The sequence below is a fragment of the Mus pahari genome, chromosome 12 (genome assembly GCF_900095145.1).
Source record: "Mus pahari chromosome 12, PAHARI_EIJ_v1.1, whole genome shotgun sequence".
In the NCBI taxonomy this organism is placed as follows: domain Eukaryota; kingdom Metazoa; phylum Chordata; class Mammalia; order Rodentia; family Muridae; genus Mus; species Mus pahari.
Window position 1 is genome coordinate 43,891,326 of NC_034601.1, and position 21,298 is coordinate 43,912,623.

The following is a 21,298-nucleotide window of genomic DNA, read 5'->3' on the forward strand; positions in this document are numbered from 1 at the left end:
TTGTTTTAAATGCATCTGCCTGCACTTGTCCCTGGAACCAGTGAACTGACTTGTGTCTTTCAGCCTTCATTTCTCTTCATTTCTCTTCATTTCAGTCTTGTTGCTCAGAATTCCATAAACTTGCACTATTTCATGCCTGCCACTTGGGCCCATTTGTCTATTTTTATGTTCATCAATGAACTGTAGCAATTACTCCTTCCCCTCCCACTTTTCCCTCCCTTTTTCAGTGTCTGCAGAAACAGGTTTTTTAAATGGCACCATCAAAACTTCAAAGAACATATGAGCTGTTAATAATTGTGTGCCCTACTTTATGCATATTTATTAGACTTTTAAATACGCTTTACGTAGTCAATCATATTAAATTCAGCATAGCTTAGAATATTATGTATTTAAAATCTATTTTTAAATGATAGGTTTTTAAAATTTGAAATATTTTTATTTTTCAAAGGAAGAGGAGACAGATAATGAAGAAAACTTTATTGATCTCAACGTTTTAAAGGCCCAGACCTATCGCTTGGTAAGTGTCATTGGCTAAACAATCAGCATATGTGTTCTGCTTGAAATCTGGCCATTTGCCAGACATTATTTTGTGTGCCTCTTGAAAATTAGATATGCAAATTGTTTTCCTATACATGAAATGTTACAGTTATAACAAACATAAAATCTAGAAGGGTGAGTGAGGCTTTCTCCTGCCCGGGGAACCTGCACAGTGCCTCTAGGGCAAACTGAAAATGTATTTGCTGGATGCCGTTTTTAATTATGGAAAGCTATAAATTGTTCTGTTTCAAATTATTACCCATTGAAGTAGACCAGGAATGGATGACTTTTGTTTATAGGAAAATGCTTAAGTTGTATTTCTATGAAATAAAGTAGAGTCTGTTACATTGTCAGGCATTGCTTTATGAAAGTTTCTCTCTGTTGAGATTAAAAAATAAATCTAGTCTATAATATTATGCTTATTGTAAATGAACTATTTTAAATGAAAGTTCTGGTGCTTTGCATTTTTATATGTATATCATATTTCAACAATGTATATATCTGTGTACCTTCAAAAAAGTATATCTGCAATATATTCTTATTGACCCTCTGTTTCCATGTCTAAATCCTCAAAGCCAGTTTGGATCTAGTTTTTGTTTCATTTGAAAACTTCCTTGAGTTACCCCAAGATGGTCTCTCTATACATTAGTTACTGCCTTAGTGTTGTTGATTTTCCAGTAGTTATAATCCCTGTGTGTGTGCTTGTGTGTGTATGTGGGTATACATGCATGTGTATGTACATATGTGAGTATCTCAACTTAAAATGAAATGTAATATTGTGCCAAGTATATGGCTTAAGCTCTGTACTTTACTAAGATTCTAAACTTGGGCAAATTTCCAAGCTCTTGGGAAATGTTAACCTATTCATAATAGTTCTATGATTAAAAATTAAATGCAAAGCATTGTAAAAATAGCATCTAGTACATAGAAAATGTTTACTATATGTTGGCTAAAAGCATTATGGTATTTCCCAAGCATCTCTGATTTGTAAGTTCCATCATGACAGGGATAATTGTCTATTTTTTAACATTTCTCATATTATAAAACAAAGTATTGAATAAATAATTTAATAAATGAATATACTATAAGCTTATTTTTAATTTTTAAGTAAAAATATAATTATATTAATTACCTCCATTACTTTTCTTCCTCCAACTCCTCCCATGCCTCTCCTCCATTTACTTTTCTTCCTCCAACTCCTCCCATGCCTCTCCTCCCTAGCTCCATCTCAAATCTTTTGGCTTTTCTTCCTTTGTTATTATTGTTACACACACACACACACACACACACACACACACACACACACACACACACACACGTACATAACTATAAATAGAACCAAGTTCTTTATACTGTTGTATATAAAATACTTTAGGGATAGCCACTTACTATTGCATAGCCAATAAGTGAGCTTCTCCTTGGAGACAGCCTTCTTGATCTCTCAGCATCCCTTAGTTCCCAGTAACACTTTGTGTAGGGGAGAGGCCTGTGAGATTTTCCCTCCCACTTTAGCACATCTATGGGTGTTGTCCTTGCTTGGATGGAAGCCAAAACTGAAGGTGAGAAAGTAAGGAGGGCATATAAGAGGAAGAATGTTTGTTTATTCCCAAGAGAGGAGAGACTCAATAGTTATAATTGATTACAATACTTAATCAATAGCTATCCAGCTGTGAAGAGTGTGACCCACAAAAATGACCAACAAGGCCAGATGTCTTAAAACCCCTAATTAAAACCCCTCATTTCCCCTTTTCCCTCTAAATAAGGTATTTTTATTAATCGATTAAAATTCTTGTTTTTTCTTTTTGATTTTTTAATTGGATTTTTTAAAATTTACATTTCAAATGTTATCCCCTTTCCTGGTTTCCCTCCCTCCTTGAAACTCTCTGTCCCACCCTCCCTCCCCTGCTTCTATAAGGGTGTTTCTCCACCCACCCACCCACTTGCACCTCCCCACCCTTGATTCCATTACACTGGAGCAACTATGGAGCCTTCATAGGACCAAGGACCTCTCCACCCTTTGATGCCTGACAAGGCCATCCTCTGCTACATATGCAGCTGGAGCCATGTGTACTCCTTTGTTGATGGCTTAGTCCCTGGGAGTTCTGGGGAATCTGGTTGGTTGATGTTGATGTTCTTCCTATGGGGTTGCAAACCCCTTCAACTCCTTCAGTCCCTTCTCTTTCTCCTCTATTGAGTACCCTGCACTCAGTCCATTGGTTGGCTGCTAACATCCACCTCTGTATTTGTAAGGCTCTGGCAGGGCCTCTCAGGAGACAGCCATATCAGGCTCCTTTCAGCATGTACTTCTTGGCATCCACAATAGGGTCTGGGTTTGGTAACTGGGAATGAATCCCCAGGTGGGACAGTCTCTGGGTGACCTTTCCTTCAGTCTCTGCTCAACACTTTATCTCCATATTTACTCCTGTGAGTATTTTGTTCTCCTTCAAAGGACCGAAGCACCTACACTTTGGTCTTCCTTCTTCATGAGCTTCATGTGGTCTGTGAATTGTATCTTGGTTATTTGGAGTTTGGGGGCTAATATCCACTTATCAGTGAGTGCATACCATGTGTGTTCTTTTGTGATTGAGTTACCTCACTCAGGATGATATTTTCTAGTTCTAGCCATTTGCCTAAGAATTTCATGAATTCATTGTTTTTAATAGCTAAGTAGTATGCCATTGTGTAAATGTACCACATTTTCTGTATCCATTCCTCTGTTGAGGGACATCTGGGTTCTTTCCAGCTTCTGGCTATTATAAATAAGTCTGCTATGAACATAGTGCAGCAAGTGTCCTTACTTCATGTTGGAGCATCTTCTGGGTATATGCCCAGGATTGGTATAGCTGGGTCCGAAGGTAGTACTATGTCCAATTTTCTGAGGAACCGCCAGACTGATTTCCAGAGTAGTTGTACCAGCTTGCAATCCCACCAGCAATGAAGGAGTGTTCCCCATTCTCCACATCTTGCCAGCATTTGCTGTCACCTGAGTTTTATCTTAGCCATTCTCACTGGTGTGAGGTGGAATCTCAGGGTTGTTTTGATTTGCATTTCCCTGATGATTACGGATATTGAACAATTTTAGGTACTTCTCAGCCACTCAGTATTCCTCAGTTGAAAATTCATTGTTTAGCTCTGTACCCCATTTTTAATAGGGTTGTTTCTCTGGAGTCTTAACTTTTTGAGTTCTTTGTATATAATAGATATTAGCCCTCTATTGGATGTAGGGTTGATTAAAAATCTTTTTTTCAATCTGTTGGTTGCCATTTTGTTCTATTGACAGTGTTCTTTGCCTTACAGAAGCTTTGCAATTTTATGAGGTTCCATTTGTAAATTCTTGATCTTAGACCTATTGGTTCAGGAAATTTTCTTCTGTGCCCATGTGCTCAAGGCTCTTCCCCACTTTCTTTTCTATTAGTTTTGGTGTATCTGGTTTTATGTAGAGGTCCTTGATCCACTTGGACTTGAGCTTTGTAAAAGGAGATAAGGATGGATCGATTTGCATTTTTCTACATGCTGATCACCAGTTGAACCAGCATCTATTGTTAAAAATGCTTTCTTTTTTTCCACTGGATGGTTTTAGCTCCTTTGTCAAAGATCAAGTGTGTGGGTTCATTTCTGGGTCTTCAATTCTATTCCACTATCGACCTGTCTGTCTCTGCACCAATACAGTGCGGATTTTATCACAATTGCTCTGTAGCACAGCTTGAGATCAGGGATGGTGATTCCCCCAGAAGTTCTTTTATTGTTGAGAATCATTTTCACTATCCTGGGTTTTTTGTTGTTCCAAATGAATTTGCAAATTGCTCTTTCTAACTCTATGAAGAATTGATTTGGAAATTTGATGGGAATTGCATTGAATCTGTAGGTTGCTTTTGGCAAGATGGCCATTTTTACTATATTAATCCTATATTAATCCTGCCAATTCATGAGCATGGGAGATCTTTCCATCTTCTGAGATCTTCTTCGATTTCTTTCTTCAAAGACTTGAAGTTCTTGTCATACAGATCTTTCACTTGCTTGGTTAGAGTCACACCAAGGTATATAATATTATTTGTGACTATTGTGAAGGGTGTTGTTTCGCTAATTTCTTTCTCATCCTGTGTCCTTTGAGTAGAGGAAGTCTACTGATTTGTTTGAGTTAATTTTATATCCAGCTACTACACTGAAGCTGTTTATCAGCTTTAGGAGTTCTCTGATGGAATTTTTGGGGTCACTTAAGTATACAATTGTATCATCTGCAAATAGTGATAGTTTGACTTCTTCCTTTCCAATTTGTATCCCTTTGAACTCCTTCTGTTGTCTAATTGCCCTAGCTAGAACTTAAAGTACTATGTTGAATAGATAGGGAGAGAGTGGGCACCCTTATCTAGTCCCTGATTTTAGTGTGCTTCAAGTTTCTCTCCATTAAGTCTGATGTTGGCTACTGGTTTGCTGTATATTGCTTTTACTGTGTATAGGTATGGGCCTTGAATTCCTGATCTTTCCAAGACTTTTAACATGAAGTGATGCTGAATTTTGTCAAATGCTTTTTCAGCATCTAATGAAATAATCATGCGGCTTTTTTCTTTGAGTTTGTTTTTGTAGTGGATTGTGTTGATGGATTTCTGTATATTGAACCATCCCTGCATCCCTGGGATGAAGCCTACTTGATCCTGATAGATGATTGTTTTGATGTGTTCTTGGATTTGGTTGGCAAGAATTTTATTGAGTATTTTTGCATAAATGTTCATAGGGGAGATTGGTCTGAAGTTCTCCTTGTTAGGTCTTTGTGTGGTTTAGGTATAAGCATATTTATGGCTTAAAAGAATAAATTGGGTAGAGTACCTTCTGTTTCTATTTTGTGGAATAGTTTGAGGAAAATTGGAATTAGGTGTTCTTTAAAGGTCTGATAGAATTCTTCACCAAACCCATTTGGTCCTGGGCTTTTTTTTTTTTTTTTGGTTGGGAGACTATTAGTGATTGCTTCTATTTCTTTAGGGATTATGGGACTGTTTAGTTGGTTTATCTGATCCTGTTTTAACTTTGGCACCTTGTATGTGTCTAGGAAATTGTCCATTCCATCCAGATTTTCCAATTTAGTTGAGTATAAACTTTTGTAGTAGGATTTGATTTTTTTTTTAATTTCTACGTTTTCCATTGTTAAGTCTCCCTTTCCATTTCTGATTTTATTAATTTGGATACTTTTTCTGTGTCCTCTGTTTAGTCTGACTAAGGGTTTATCTAAATTGTTGATTTTCTCAAAGAACCAGCTCCTGATTTGGTTGATTCTTTGTATAGTTCTTTTTGTTTCCACTTGGTTGATTTCAGCCCTAAGTTTGATTATTTCCTGCCTTCTACTCCTCTTAGTCGTATTTGCTTCTTTTTATTCTAGAGCTTTCAGGTGTTCTGCCAAGCTTCTGGTGTATGCTCTCTCCACTTTCTTTTTGGAGGCACTTAGAGCTATGAGTTTTCCTCTTACCACTGCTTTCATTGTGTCCCATAATTTTGAGTATGATGTGTCTTCATTTTCATTAAATTCTAAAAAGTCTTTAATTTCTTTATTTTTTTCCTTGACCAAGTTATCATTGAGTAGAGAGTTGTTCAGTTTCCATGTGTATTTGTGTTTTCTGCTGTTTTTGTTAGAATTTAAGACCAGCCTTAGTCCATGGTGATCTGATAGGGTGCATGGGATTATTTCAGTCTTCTTGTATCTGCTGAGGCCTGTTTTGTGACCAGTTTTTATGGTCAGTTTTGGAGAAGGTACCATGAGGTGCTGAGAAGAAAGAATATTCTTTTGCTTTAGGATGAAGTGTTCAATAAATATCTGTTAGATCCATTTGGTTCATAATTTCTGTTAGTTTCACTGTATCTCTGTTTAGTTTCTGTTTTCATGATATGTCCACTCCCACTGTTACTGTGTGGGGGTGCGATGTGTGCTTTGAATTTTAGTAAATTTTCTTTTGTGTGCCCTTGCATTTGGAGCATAGATGTTCAGAATTGAGAGTTCATCTTAGTAGATTTTTCTTTGACCAGTATGAAGTTTCCTTCCTTATCCTTTTTGATAACTTTAGGTTGAAAGTCCATGTTATTTGATATTAGAATGGCTACTCCTAGTTGTTTCCTGGGAACATTTGCTTAGAAAATTGTTTTCCAGCTTTTTACTCTGAGGTGGTGTCTGTCTTTGTCACTGAGGTGGGTNTCCTGTATGCAGCAAAATGCTGGGTCCTGTGTACATATCTAGTCTGTTAGTCTGTGTCTGTTGAGGGTGAATTGAATTCATTGATGTTAAGAGATATTAAAGAAAAGTGATTGTTACTCCCTGTTCTTTTTGTTGTTAGAGGTGGAATTATGTTTGTGTACCTGTCTTCTTTTTTGTTTGTTGAAAGATTACTTTCTTCCTTTTTCTAGGGTGTAGTTTCCCTCCTTGTGTTGGTGTTTTCCATCTATTATCTTTTGTAAGGCAGGATTTATGGAAAGATATTGTGCAAATTTGGTTTTGTCATGGCATATCTTAGTTACTCCGTCTATGGTAATTGAGAGTTTTGCTGGGTATAGTAGCCTGGGCCGGCATTTGTGTTCTCTTAGGGTCTGTATGACATCTGCCCAGGGTCTTTTAGCTTTCATAGTCTCTGGTGAGAAGTCTGGTATAATTCTGATAGGTCTGCCTTTATATGTTGCTTGACCTTTTTCCCTTACTACTTTTAATATTCTTTTTTTAAAATGCATTTTGTGTTTTGATTATCATGTGACAGTAGGAATTTCTTTTCTGGTCCAGTGTATTTGGAGTTCTGTAGGCTTCTTGTATGTTCATGGGCATCTCTTTCTTTAGGTTAGGGAAGTTTTCTTCTATAATTTTGTTGAAGATATTTGCTGGCCCTGTAAGTTGATAATCTTCACTCTCTTCTATACCTATTATACTTAGGTTTAGTGTTCTCATTGTGTCCTGGATTTCCTAGATGTTTTGGGTTAGGAGCTTTTTGAATTTTGCATTTTCTTTGACTGTTGTGTCAATGTTTTCTATGGTATCTTCTGCACCTGAGATTCTCTCTTCTATCGCTTGTATTCCATTGGTGATGCCTGGATCTATGACTCCTGATCTCTTTCCTAGTTTTTCTAATTCCAGGCTTGTCTCTTTTAGTGATTTCTTTATTGTTTCTATTTCCATTTTTAGATCTTGGATGGTTTTGTTCATTTCCTTTGCCTGTTTGATTGTGTTTTCCTGTAATTCTTTAAGGGATTTTTGTGTTTCTTCTTTATGGACTTCTACCTGATCTACCTGTATTCTCCTTTATTCTTTAAGGGAGTTATTTATGTCCTTCTTAAAGTCCTCTATCTTCGTCATTAGAAGTGACTTTAGATCCAAGTCTTGCTTTTCCATTGTGATGGTTTATCCAGGACTTGCTATGGTGGGAGAATTGGGTTCTGATGATGCCAAGTAACCTTGGTTTCTGTTGCTTATGTTCTTATGCTTGCCTCTTGCCATCTGATTATCTCTAGTGCTCCCTGTCCTCACTATATCTAACTGAAGCCTGCCCTTCCTTTAATCCTTGTTGAATCAGAACAACTCAGAGTTCAGCTGTCTCTGTGATCCTGTGATTCCAGGATCCTGTGATCCTGAGATTTGGGGCATATCAGCGTTCCTGGGAGTCAAGCTGACTCTGAGACCCTGAGATCCTTGTGTAATCAAGCTCCTGGGATCCTTCAATCCTGGGATCTTAGGATCATGGGCGTGCTAGTGTGCCTGGGAGTGGAGCCTCCTCTGGGGGCTGTGGGGTTGGCTGCCAAGTTTGCGCCCAAGGTAAACCAGGGTAGACTGGAAGGAACCCAAGCCACTGCTCAGGCAGGGTTTCTATGTCCCTGGATCCTGTTGGTCACAGTTACTCCTGATGGTGTTGGAACGTGTGTGTCCTCACCCGTGATCCCAATGATCAATTAAAATTCTATAAGATAATGTTATTTCCAAATAAATAAATTCCAATTATTTGTTTATATATTACATTTTAGATCATTTTTAGTATTCAAATTATTTGATTCTTTCTACTCTTTTGAGGTATTTATGTACTTGTTACCTTATGTTAACAATTAACCATTACCATTTATAACCTCAAGATACTTAAATTTTGAAAGTTTAAATTGTACTACCTGAGTTTAAAATATATCTTCAAAGTCCAGGGCTTTTGCCCCTTCCATCTCATAACAGGCTTAACAAAGTTTAAATATGGTATGATTTTTTTTAGGTATTTTCTTTATTTACTTTTCAAATGTTATCCCCTTTCCTAATTTCCCCTCCGAAAATCCCCTACCCCCTTTCCCTCCCCCTGCTCCCCAACCCACCCACTCCCATTCCTGGTCCTGGCATTCCCCTATACTGGGGCATAGAACCTTCACAGGACCAAGGGCCTCTCCTCCCATTGATGACCAACTAGGCCATCCTCTGCTACATATGCAGCTAGAGCTACAAGTTCTTACCTAGAGCAAGTCCATTGTGGTATTGTGTTCAGTTGGTGTATATACTGGAGACGATGAGGACACTTGATTATAAAATAAAGAAACCAAAGTAGAGATGAATTCACAGTTATTTTTAGAAACTGATTTGTGTTGTTTATATCTGTAGATGGGTAAATAGTCTGTGAAGGTGGAATTTCCCTTTGAACAGATAGCTTGGATATTGAGAAGAACAAAAGCATCTTAAATTTGCCTCTGCCACTAATTTAGTTTGTCACTGAAATTAGGACATCCTATATCTGAACTTATCAATTACTTAAATATTAGCTCATTTGGCAAAGATTGCATAACATATATCCTTTGGAATTAAAACTGTGTGACATTTTCATGGGAGGAGGAAGTCTAAGCGCCAGGTGTTTGTGGATGGTCAACCATGAAGTACTAATGAGACAGAAAAACCCTTTCATATTTTGAGAAACCTGGCAGGCTTATCATATTGCCCACTAAAGCCATCTGCCTAGCACAGCTGTGACTGACTCCAGCTTCTAATGGCTCAGGCTGTTCCTTCCCCAATACAGAATTGCAGTGTAGGTTAGTAATATAGATTTAAGATCTTATGTTTAATGCAGCAGGTGGGCTCAAACACAATAGAAATACCCTTTCAGTAAACTTGCTGGTCTTGGTCCACATAATGTCAAGAAAACTAGTGCACCAAACGTGTGTGTAACTGCAAACCTGGGAAGGTGTGGGTGACCGCTAGCTGTCTTTACTTGTGACTTTAAAACAGTGGATGCTTCCAACATTATTCTATATCTTCTCACTCTGCCTTTTTTTTTTTATTAAGAGACTCAGTGTTCTATTTTAGTAATTACTGACCTGTTTATTGTCCACCTCATCTCCAGAATGCACACACCTCTATAGCAGGAGTTCATTACTGCCTTTTTTAAAACCTGCGCCTGGTGTGTGGCAGTTACTCAGTAATCAATAATACCAAATAAACACGTGATGAGGAATATATATATATATATATATATATATATATATATATATATATATGGAATTTTGTAGGCAAGGTGTGATTTAGTTTTCATAGAGAAAAGATCTTTTCAATAGTTTTTGTTGCTTCTGTGTACTATGTACGAAACACAGAAAGGTGCTTGTGCGCGTGTGTGTGTGTGTGTGTGTGTGTGTGTGTCTTCCTTTCACTAAATAAAATGAAGCCTAGACCCTAAATATGCACTAAGTAGCACAATTCTAGGATTTGGAAATCGGACCGTGTTCTCCTGGCTTTTGGTAAGATAAAGCAAGAAGAAAGGCAATGAGAAGGACATGTCAGGGGTCATGTTCTCAAGAAGTAGTCAGTGAGGACAGAGGGAGATGCTCATCCCATTAGAACAGTGGTGGTGAAAGGAAGGGGCAGAGAAAGGAGTCAGTTGCAATATGCGGTAGACATCCTGGGGAGGAGCCCTGGTGCAAGCCTCCCACCTGGCTTAGTCCCAGGAGGCAGGCTGCCCTAGGCCTTGCTCCAGGGTGAGACAGCCTAGGATGCAGACAGCAGCAGGCCATCTGCTGCTCACATTCCCTGCAGCTTGGTAAGCCCTTCCCTGAGAGAGGACCTGGTGACCCATCTTCTTTAATACCACAATATATTGAAGACTGAACCTGCTTACTAGAAGAATATGTATGGAATTACTATCCTCCTGTGGGCTTAACCTGTAAAAGGCTTCCTAAGCAAATCACAGCACAGCAGGTATCTCTCCAGTACTGAAGGAAGCCGAGGCTCTTCCTGTGGGTGGTTAATGCTGACAGTTGATTTGGTTGGGAGGAGGTGTGCTGCTCTGAGATATAACACAGTGTCTTGAAGGCCGTTCTTCCTGTCTGAGCTTCCCACATAGCTTCCTTACCCCTGATTATGAACTTGCCAGGCATACTTCTCAGGAAACAGCCACAATTAATGAGGGATGTCTGGTTTTCCAAAATATCATCTGTAGATTAATTACCTGAATTTTGGGATATCTTTTCTTAGAAGGAGAACCTTATGAATGGTATTTGGCCTTAAGGCTGGACCACAGATTTCCACATTGTGTAATTTCAGAGTGTTCTTGAGTCTGAGATTTAGCTAAACTCACCTACTGGTCCTCCAGTGCACGGCTGAAGTTTGGAGGACTGCACAGGACCTGTTGAAAGTGTGGAAGGTGAAGGACCTGATGTGAGCGGGCAGACTTAAGGAGGACAGGTTCTCGTGGCAAGGTGTCAGTGAGGTTTGCTGGTCATTCTGTTTCCACATCACATTTGTCATTGGGGAAAGCTGCCAGTGCATTCATGGTGGCTTTGCTGGCCACTCCCCCTCCTTGTGCAGCCTCAGAATCCCAGCCCCAGTGTCCTGTCTGCTTAATGCAGATGCTGCGCTCCAACCCAGTGAAAAGGATGTGAGCAGGGGCTGCGCGCTCGGCTCTGTTCTATTTTTAATTGCCCATCACTTCGTTTCAAACATGCCATAGATACTGTTCTTCCTTGAAATGCTAAATTTGAGTTTTTAGAAACCCAATCCTGAGTTATGCAGCATAAACCAAGTCTCTCAAAAGCCTTAAACACAATTGGTTTTTAATTACTTAGAAAAAAAAAGAAAAAGAAAGAAAGAAAAAAGAAAGGAAGAAAGAAAGACGCTCATTATACCAAGAATAAGCAACTTTTTAGCTTTAAAGGCAAAAGCTGAATGCAGGTGAAACTGAGGCCTTAGAATGCAGACTGCACTTTAGGTTTATAGATGGTCATCCATGCAGGTCTGCTGTGTTGTAATCAAAGCAGGGATGGGGTGGTTTGCCTGCTAAATGCCGTAAGTAATTTGAATTTTCTTTATTTTACTTCACCTTCAACCTTCCTTCTCAATGAAATGTCCTTTCTGAGTAGAAGGAAATCTACATCTTGGGGAAGCCCTGCTCTACCGTACAGCTTGCTTCGTAGCCTGCCCTCCATTCTGATTCCAGCTTAAATGAGCCTTTTCTCCCCTTTCCCAACCACTGGTTTGCGTGGTAGGGCTGTCTGTGTTGTAAGTGAAGTCTGTGGTTGGTATTTTGCCAGAGCAAGGATTAAAATGCCTCCCATTTGACTGCAGTGGGACATTATGACTAAGTAAATGCTTTTATTTCTCTGGCAGCTAACCTGTACCACCCCGTCAGTTTTACATCCACCGGCGAATAGGGAATGTAGGCTAGAAAAGAAAGATGAGCTTCTCTCTCTCTCAGAGAAGGCTCAAACAGCAGATCTTGCTGGGTGTGAAAGACTGTTCACTTGATCTTTAGTTAGCTTTTGAATCCACACTTGAATAGACATCCTTATTTCCATCTTGGCCCTTGCAGACATAGCAAGGAGATGGAACAAGGACTTTCCAAGGTCCCTGCTCAGTTCCAAGCCCAGGCCTTAAAGGTAGATGCAATGCCGGAAATAGCCTTTGATGTAAGTTCTGACTGTGTATGCTCTAGCCACAGGACCCTAGAAGTTAATTAACCTCTCCTTGACGCTGCTTTCTTATCTCTAATGTGGGGACACAATTCCTTCCAGGCTTCTTTTGAGATTAATATAACCTAACTTGTGGACGGTCTGCACCTGACATGGTGCTGGCAGAGAGAATGTGCTTGCTGTAGTTCTTATTTTGTAGAATGTTCACCTTTCCTAAAGGCTGGAATCAGTTACTGCATTTGGGTTCCCAGCAGGAAAACTAAAATGGTGTAGATACAAACAGCTCTTTAGCTTGCCGTCATCTTGATAAGAAGTCCATACAGTAAGCCTCCATTTCAGGGTAAACTGGGAGACCCTGGTTACACCATAGCTTTACTTTCAGAATCTGGTCTCTCCTCCAGAATTGACACATGAGAATTTAATGAAGAACAATGTGTTTGTTTTTCAGGTATCATTTTCAAACTGTCCCTATATAAATGAGCAGGTTCTGTTTCCTGAATCAACTCTAGGAGTAAATACTAATGGTATGATTGGGTGTCTTAAATGGGCACCCATAAAATGAATGTTTGCAGTCTTCTGCCTACTGCCTCCAGCCCCTCTTCCTGACTCACTTTGAGAATACTAGTTTATCTGACTGATTCCTTTCCCCTCCGAGACAGCAGTGTGGCCACTGTGACAGTGGCTGCTAGGTGTGCCATTTCCCTCCTTTCAGCTGTGTTACAAGGCCATGTTCTCTATAACCTGTCTGAACCTTAAAGCAGACTTTAATGGTCTTCCATACTTATCTTCTGCCCCACCCCTGCCCTTTTCCAAAATATTGTCACCCCGCCCCTGTATTTGAATGCCAATACACGACTTTTGTAAGATTATTCTGGTTTCAATCACTTTTGAAACCTTTTTCAGCCTACAAGTATATGTACTTGGTTGTGAAGCACTAAGGTTTTGACGAGACTTCAGTGTGCAGTTCTTTAACTGCACTTCATGCACCTAACCTTGTGCTTTTCACAAACTGTTACCAGTCAAGGTAAGCCTGCTCTTTCCTTGGCTTTCCAGTTTGTATAACTCTGTCTCTCTGCCCTCCCTGCTCTGTGTGTGTATATGTTCTTCTTTATATATTTCTCTTTGCCTCTTCTCTGTCTCCGTGTGTGCATGTGTATGTGTGTGTGTGTTTGTTCTTCTTTATGTATTGTGTGTCTGTGTGTGTGTTCTTTATGTATTGTGTGTGTGTTTGGGTGTATAGGGGATTGCATGTGTTTGCCCATGTCTGCGGAGGATAACCTAGGCTGTCGTTCTTCACATGCTGTATTGCTTTTTACTGTAAGATCTGCTATTGTTAACTCACAGGCAAGCTAGGTGGGCTGTGCAGTGACTGACTTCATCCATCTCTGCCTCCTTGGTGCTGAGACCATGCCACCATGCCTGGCCTTTGTTACCTGGCGTCTGGGGAGTTAAACATTGGTCCTGAGCTTGCAAGGCAAGTCCTTTACAGATAAACCACCAGCCCTGCCATATATAGGACCCTTTTGACTTAGTCTTTTGTTTAAAGTCATCATATCTACCTGGTGAGGTTTAGCTCATCCCTTTTCAGTTACACTTCTCATTAGCTCCACCCTATTCAACTCTGTGCCCATAAACCTACAACAACCCATAGATCTTTCTGAAGCAGAAGTAGAGTGCTTGGTGCAGGGAGGTTTCCATTGGATTCATTGTTCCCAGGACTAGCACAATATGTGGCAATAGTAGGCACCAAGTAAATATTTATCTGCTAAGTAAATGAAGTCAGCAGACCTTATTCATACTTCTGCCTCTTCCCTGGCCCAAAGGACAAAAGTGACATTTTGTAACCTAGATTTTGAGACAGCATTCTTCTCTCTGGTTCCTGCTCACCTTCTCATTGTGATTTTACAAGCCGTGTTCATTCCTATTTCAGTATTCTGGCTCGTGCTATGTTCGTCATTGTAAACAGCTGACTGTGTCTCTGCTCTCCGCTCTCCGTCCCGCACACCTTCGGAAAACACACTTCCCCCTTTCTCATTTAAGCACGATGCCTGCCCCACCTAAATTTCATCTTATTTTTAAAAGTTAGAGGAACACACACACACATACAGAGACAAAGACAAAGACAGAGGGACAGAGAGGGAATATTAATGTAGTCACCTGAGGAGGGAATTGCCATTCCCTGAATTAAAAGGAGTGGGGGGGGGGATGAGAGCAAGGTTCGTTATGTACACGATCACTTGCCTAAATTGCAAATTGAAGCCTAATCAAAACTTTATTGCTGCCACAATCTATGTACATGTATAGGAAGGCAGAAAAAAAGCTTCAAGTTTTATTATTCTAAAAACAAATGTGTCCTGTAAATTAAAACACAGAAGAGTACAGGGGGGAAATGTGAAAATATCTCTAAATATCAGCATCTAGATATAACATTACATCCTTTATTCTCCCTCTGCCCTTAGTTTATGTAAGAACTGCTATGTCCGGATCTGAGTGAAGGATACATAGAATTGTTTGTGCTTTTTATCTAAGTCAGGGTGAGTATGGCTGGCTCAGAAACAGAATAATAGACTAGTTTAGGATCCATGAAATGATGTAAATGGGTGGCAATATTAACATGAAAGGATGTCAATCAGTGATAAACGTTGACTTTTCAGGTTAAATGGTGATGATATAACGGACTACTAATGTGGAGGGAAAGATAGTCTTCCCTCATGTCCTGTGCCTGTGCAAACTCTACTTGGAGCTACAGGAGGAAGGGAAAGAACAAAAGTAACAAATAGAAATATGAGTGACAAGTGTTAACCCCACAGGTGTAGTGAGTGATACATAATAATACAAATATGAAAATATCAAAGCATAAAATAAAATACTAAGGAATTTAAAACATAAATTTATATTAAGAATCAGTGGGGAGGGGCCAACAGAAAGTTAAAACTCAAGAAATAAGAGGTGGGATTTGAAGTCTGCCACTTTATCATGTACAGTGTACTTTTATGACCCTCAAGATGTCATTTTTCTCTCTGAGGAGTCTCAGGACTATTTAATTTCTCTTTCTTTTATTTTGGCCAAAGACTCATGTAGACCAGGCTAGTCTGGAACTTGCTCTGTAGCACAGCCTGTTCTCAGACTCATAATTTCATTTCATTAGGCAGCCTGAGTGTTGGATTGCAGCCATGTGGACCACGCCTGGCTAGGACTAGTTAATCTTGGCAGTTAACGCCACTTGAAGTTTATCTTGATACATTTATTTAGATAAATTAAACTTTATCCATAAAGTGGTTATACATTTATATGTATGTGTTTATATGTACATTTATATTTGGGCACACACACAGTATAGTTTCTCTTTAGATGTTTAACCGCCCTGCTTTTTAACCTGGAAAAAGAGACTACTTACTGGCACAAAGCTCTGTGAAGGCTATTAACACTGCATGTTTGATCTTTGAACTGACTTTGATCTTGCCCCTCACTATTTAAGCCCATGGTTACTTTGTGGGATGGGTTGGACTATTATCCTCAATTCTTCCTCTCACGGTGAGGACCACTTCTCACTTCATCCATCAGTCCTTTTACCTGAGACCAAATTTCATTCCCATTAGCTGACCTCAAATGCTTCCTAAGATTCTGTAAACCCCTTGCAGACAGAAATTAAAGTCTTTTATCTTTCCAAACCATGTATATTTAGTAACTGGATTCTTGCCTTGAATGTTCTAAGAATTTAACAAATGAAGTATTGGTTGAGCTAATTAAGTATAAGGAAAAATGCTAGATAGGCTGTGTTTCCCGAGCTTTTATCTGTTCCACTGGAATAACTAGAGAATGCAGTTTCCTGAGAGCCAGGATCTTAGTTAATATTGCTTCTGAGAGGAATGCAACATTTTGATCATATTAAAACAGCAACTTTGTCTTTTACTAATAGCCACACATAAAATTCCATTTGTTAAATGAAAAGAAATGGTTTTTCCAAGTGTTCTAACTAAGGCACAGTACAGAACTTTTACATGATTTATTTTTGATAGTTAATATGTGCAGTTTCCAGATGTGCAGATGTTCAAGTAGAAGCTTAGTACTCGCCCAAGCCTGTGGCGCTCTGGTTGCCTTTTCTTGGCCACAGGGCTGTTTCTGCAGTGGATAAATACGGCCTGAATACTTGTACTCCTGGATTAAATTACCTCAGTACATTGAGAGTTAGCAGATTAGTCCAAAAGAGCACTAACTAAGCTGGTAATGGTAAACACAACATTTTAAAAGGTCCAATGTTCATGTTCATGTGTACCTGAGTATTCTAAAGCAGTGTCTGGTCTTCATCCTACAAATGCAGAGGAAGGAAGGAAGGAAGGAAGGAAGGAAGGAAGGAAGGAAGGAAGGAAGGAAGGAAGGAAGGAAGGAAGGAAGGAAGGAATTGCTGAATATGTTATTCACACTTGGAAATCCTATGTCCCCGCCTAAAGAAAGTGCAGCAGGAGAGATGTCCTTTCTTATCAGTCCTTGTAGAATTTTTTCTTTTGAAAAATGGCAAGGAGAAGAAGCAAAAATGAGGGGATGAAGTTTGACAGCACAGCCTCTGGATTTAATCTACCATGAGTGGCTTCAGTTAAAGTAAACAATGGTGCCATAATTCAGGCATCTTTGTGTCAGTGACCACACCATCTACATTCTACTGAGAACCAGGCCAACATGCTACTGATAAGACAGGTCCTCTTTTTTCAGTCTGGCTTTGTAGAATTGTGACATGGGACCCTTAACCTTGGCAGGAGCAGCCTGTGTATCCCACAAAGCTTCACATTGTTAAAACTTACGTAAGCAAGTACAAGCGGCCACATGTCAACTACGCCTGCTACTCTAGCCTGCTTGGTGCAAGTGGCCCTGTCAGGGTCAGGGCCTGTGAGAGCCAGTCCAAGTAGCCAGACCTGTGAGTGAGTGTGCACATGATGCGCTTCCAAGAGCATGTGTATTATGAGTGCCAGTACAAATCAAATGACAAGAGAATCTTTTTCATCCTTTCAGTAGGAAAACCACTCTCCTTCTCTGCCCTGCATCTCCTGTGGATGTCACACATGTGTGCTTAGTGAACATTGTAACCCCCTTTCCTAGCCAGCAGTGATGCTCAGTACTTCTGTGCTGCCCTGCATTTAGTTTATTCACCATTACAGCATTCGCTTAAGTGCTCAAAACAAAGGTTCCAATATGTAAATGGGCACGGTGGTGTCTGAGATTCAGTGTTGGGCTATTTTCACACAGATGTCCACATTTTGCTTTGATGAATACTTATAGTTTTAAGAAAAGGGTACTTTGAGTCCTTCTAAGTGGAATGCAACTGAATAAATGCTGAATGTACATAATAAAGTATACGTCCCCAGATAATGGAGATAGAAGTATAAAAGCAATATCCACTCCGCTTAAGGTTCTGAGTCTATCTGGACTTGCTAATAGGTGGGAGACACATAGCTCTGTCAGAAGTGCTGGTCTCAGGAGTGAGCTCAATAACTAGAGACCCCGGGCTTCTATGAAAATGCAAAACACTACAAGGCAATCCACTTTGAGTTAGACATTTAAGGAATGTCTTTCAGTGCATAAAATTCACATTGAGAGTGTAATTTTACTATGAAGTTACATAGTTTTTAAGGTTTTATGTTTCCATTGTGTTTATTGTTGATTTTTATATTACAGAGCATTTCAAATGTAGCAAAATTAGATGATGCCCCTTATGCACCCTTGCCTGTTTTAAGTTATTAATACTTCTTCAGGCATATTTTAGCTGAGCTTACTTTTTTGTCCCAAAATATTTTAAGGTAGATTTCAGACATTATTTAACTCATCTGTAAACACGCAGCACATATTTATAGTTTACAAGGGTTTTTTAATATTAATGCAATTCTAAGTCATACTTCTAGAATTAATAAAATCCTAATTAATATCCAGCGATTTCTGATGCCTTGACTGTCTCAACACTATCACTTAATGAGGATGGCAGCATGGCTCAATCAGTAAAGTATTCTCCATGCACACATGAAGAGCTGAGTTGAGGTTCCCAGCACCCAACATAAAGCCAAGTGTGACGAGGAGTGAGGAGCAGAGATGCCCTGATCCCTGGAACTTGCCCACCAGCAACCCTAGCCCAGTTGGTGAGCTCCAGGCAATGAGAGGCAGTCTCAAAGATAGTATGGTGAATGATGCTAGAAGACATACAGTGCACATGCAAACATGCATGAATTCTTGCATGCACATGAGCATATAATACACACTTATAACAACCACAAATAGCATTTTACAAGGGGATGGGAAGATGCCTCACAGGGTAAGGTTCTTAACTATCCAAGGATTAGGACCTAAGTTGGATCTTCAAGATCTAAGTAAAAACTGGGCATGGTCATAAACAACTATAACCGTAGTGTTGGAGGGTGGAAACGTACGTAGCTCCTGGAAGCTGCCTGGACAGTTAGCCCAGCCAAAATGGTGAACTCCAGGCTCATCAAAAGACATATCTCAAAAATTAGAAAGGAATAGAATAAGACCTTCATGCCAACCTCGGCCTCTCTCTCTCTCTCTCTCTCTCTCTATATATATATATATATATATATATATATATGCTCACACACACACACACATGAACATATGTGCCCATGCACACACACATATCCACATTTCATATGCACATGTATGATCACTCAAGTGCAATAAACATATTTTTAAATTTTAATTTAATTTTAAAATATGTTACAGATTATTTTTAATTAGAATTCATATCGGGTTCATGTATTTAGCTATTTATGCTTCTTGTATCTCTTTTATTATATATAAATATTTATATTTTTCTTTAGAATCACTCATAATTGATCAGGGGAATTTAAAGAGAAAAACTACTTCTAAAATTAATGCTTTGAGCTTTATTTTTAAATAATTAGTTTATCCATTTTCTACATTTTTAGATTCATGATACTTAATGCTAAAATATGAGAAAGGCAGAGATAGGAAGATGTTCTTTCTGTGAAGAAATAGCCGTGAATTAACTTTGTGACCCAAATGTCCTTATCCTTTGGAGATCGAGCATGCCTGTGTTATGGCAAATTTTAAAGTGCTCTATACTTTGGCCTAGTCAAAATATCATTCTAATTATCAATACATAGTATGTCAATAAACAATTTCTGTCTGCGGATGTATATTTTTTCTTTCACATTTTGAGCCTATGCTTCTGTATCATAAATTCAAACATAAGTATTTGTATTTTTCTGCTGATACAAGTTAAAATGACTAAGTGGTGTGTCCATTTTGCACAGTCATTGAGTTCAATCCATATTTTCAAACCACTGTCCTTTGTAAACTGGTTGAACCATATATTTATCTCATTTTTAATACTTATTTTGTTATTCTACCAAATTTTCTTGCAACCTAGGTAGGAGAACAGACAAGAATTCTACTGCACTATAATTTTAAAACTACTATCCTCGATTTAAATTGTGCAGTACTGCTTAAATGCCTCAAGATTTTTCCAGTTCTTTTTATAAACTCCGAATCTTGTGAAATCTTTCCTTTCTTAGGACACAAACGAGTCTGCCAAACAAGAAGATATTTTGGAATCTACGACAGATGCCGCGGAATGGAGCCTAGAAGTTGAGCGTGTACTACCACAGCTGAAAGTCACGATTAGGACTGACAATAAGGTATCACCGAGAGAGCATGTTGCTCAAAGAAACTGCCTTCTAAAGTGCTTCAAGGTTGAGAATCCCCAAGATTTGAATAATGGGAGAAGGATGGTAGGGCTCAGTGTCCAGCAAGCTGACCTGTGGTTTTCCTGCCTCAGCAACTCCAATTTTGAAATTATAGGTATAAGCCGCCTTGCCTGATCTCTGCTTTATTTTGACAAAATTTAACAAATTACTGAATGAATACTGTAATACAATCTCTAAAGAAAAAAGAATCTTCAAAAGGATTCAGAACATACATATGCTGTTTCACTTGGGTTGAGGGATTTTTCTCACTAACTTTCATGTAGTAATTTATTGAAAATCAGATTCTCTTGAGATGAACTGGAAGTCTGTGCTGATAGCAGATGATTGGAATTAAAAGATGGTCTTAGAACTTGCTGTTTTGCACTATACATGACTGGGGGTTAAAGCCAGGGGCAGGGCCCTCCCTGGAAATCCAGCACTCAGGGGGCCTAAGGTAAGAGGATCAGGGACTCCAGGCAGATGTTAAGAAGACAATGAAATATAGAGAAAGACAAGGAAGGATTGGGTGATTGAGAGAGTGAGCTGCTTCTGAATCAAGGTACTGATGTTTCCTTTTCTGGTTTTTTGTTTTGTTTTGTTTTTTGCCTATGGTGTTGTAAATAATCACTTTATGGGGACCAAAAGCACATAGGACACCGATGGTTTCGTTTTAACTAACATTACTAATAATCCCTGCATACAGGGCTAAAGAGACATTGAGGTAATGGAACAAAAGGAAGATTTCATCCTTAGGGGGCTAAACGTAAACTCAGAAATAGGGCACAAAGTTCTACAGATCATTACTGAAAAACCATGGTTTTATGTCTATCCTCAAAGTAGGAACTCTACAAAGATTGCTATTTTCTGAGATTCTTGAAAGAACATTCATCCTTTAGATATGTCCCACAACTTTGAGAAGTAGCCTAGGGTGTGGCATCTGAGACCAAGATGAAGCTAAATGAGAGACAAGTCTATCAAAGTCAGTGGGAGAGTCCTTCAGCCTACTGCGTAGTATGGGATAGATCACAGTAGAGGTGAGTGCCTTGTTCGCATGTCACGTGTAAATCATGTTACTAAGAATTTCTTCACTGATTAGATCTCTGCTAGACATCAAAATTTTCAAAAAAAGAAGTAGTATGCTTCATTTTTTTTCAAAAGAAAATACCATT

At 39.1% G+C, this 21,298-nt stretch overlaps 1 protein-coding gene across 1 annotated transcript in view; it reads left to right on the plus strand.

Moving 5' to 3' along the window:
- The window catches only part of Ift57 (intraflagellar transport 57), a 60,513-nt gene that overhangs the window by 12,747 nt on the left and 26,468 nt on the right, over positions 1 to 21,298 (plus strand). The window contains exons 5-6 of the mRNA XM_021209415.2: positions 449 to 517; positions 19,959 to 20,081. Coding sequence (XP_021065074.1) covers positions 449 to 517; positions 19,959 to 20,081 — 192 coding nt within the window. The remainder of the gene's footprint in view (positions 1 to 448; positions 518 to 19,958; positions 20,082 to 21,298) is intronic.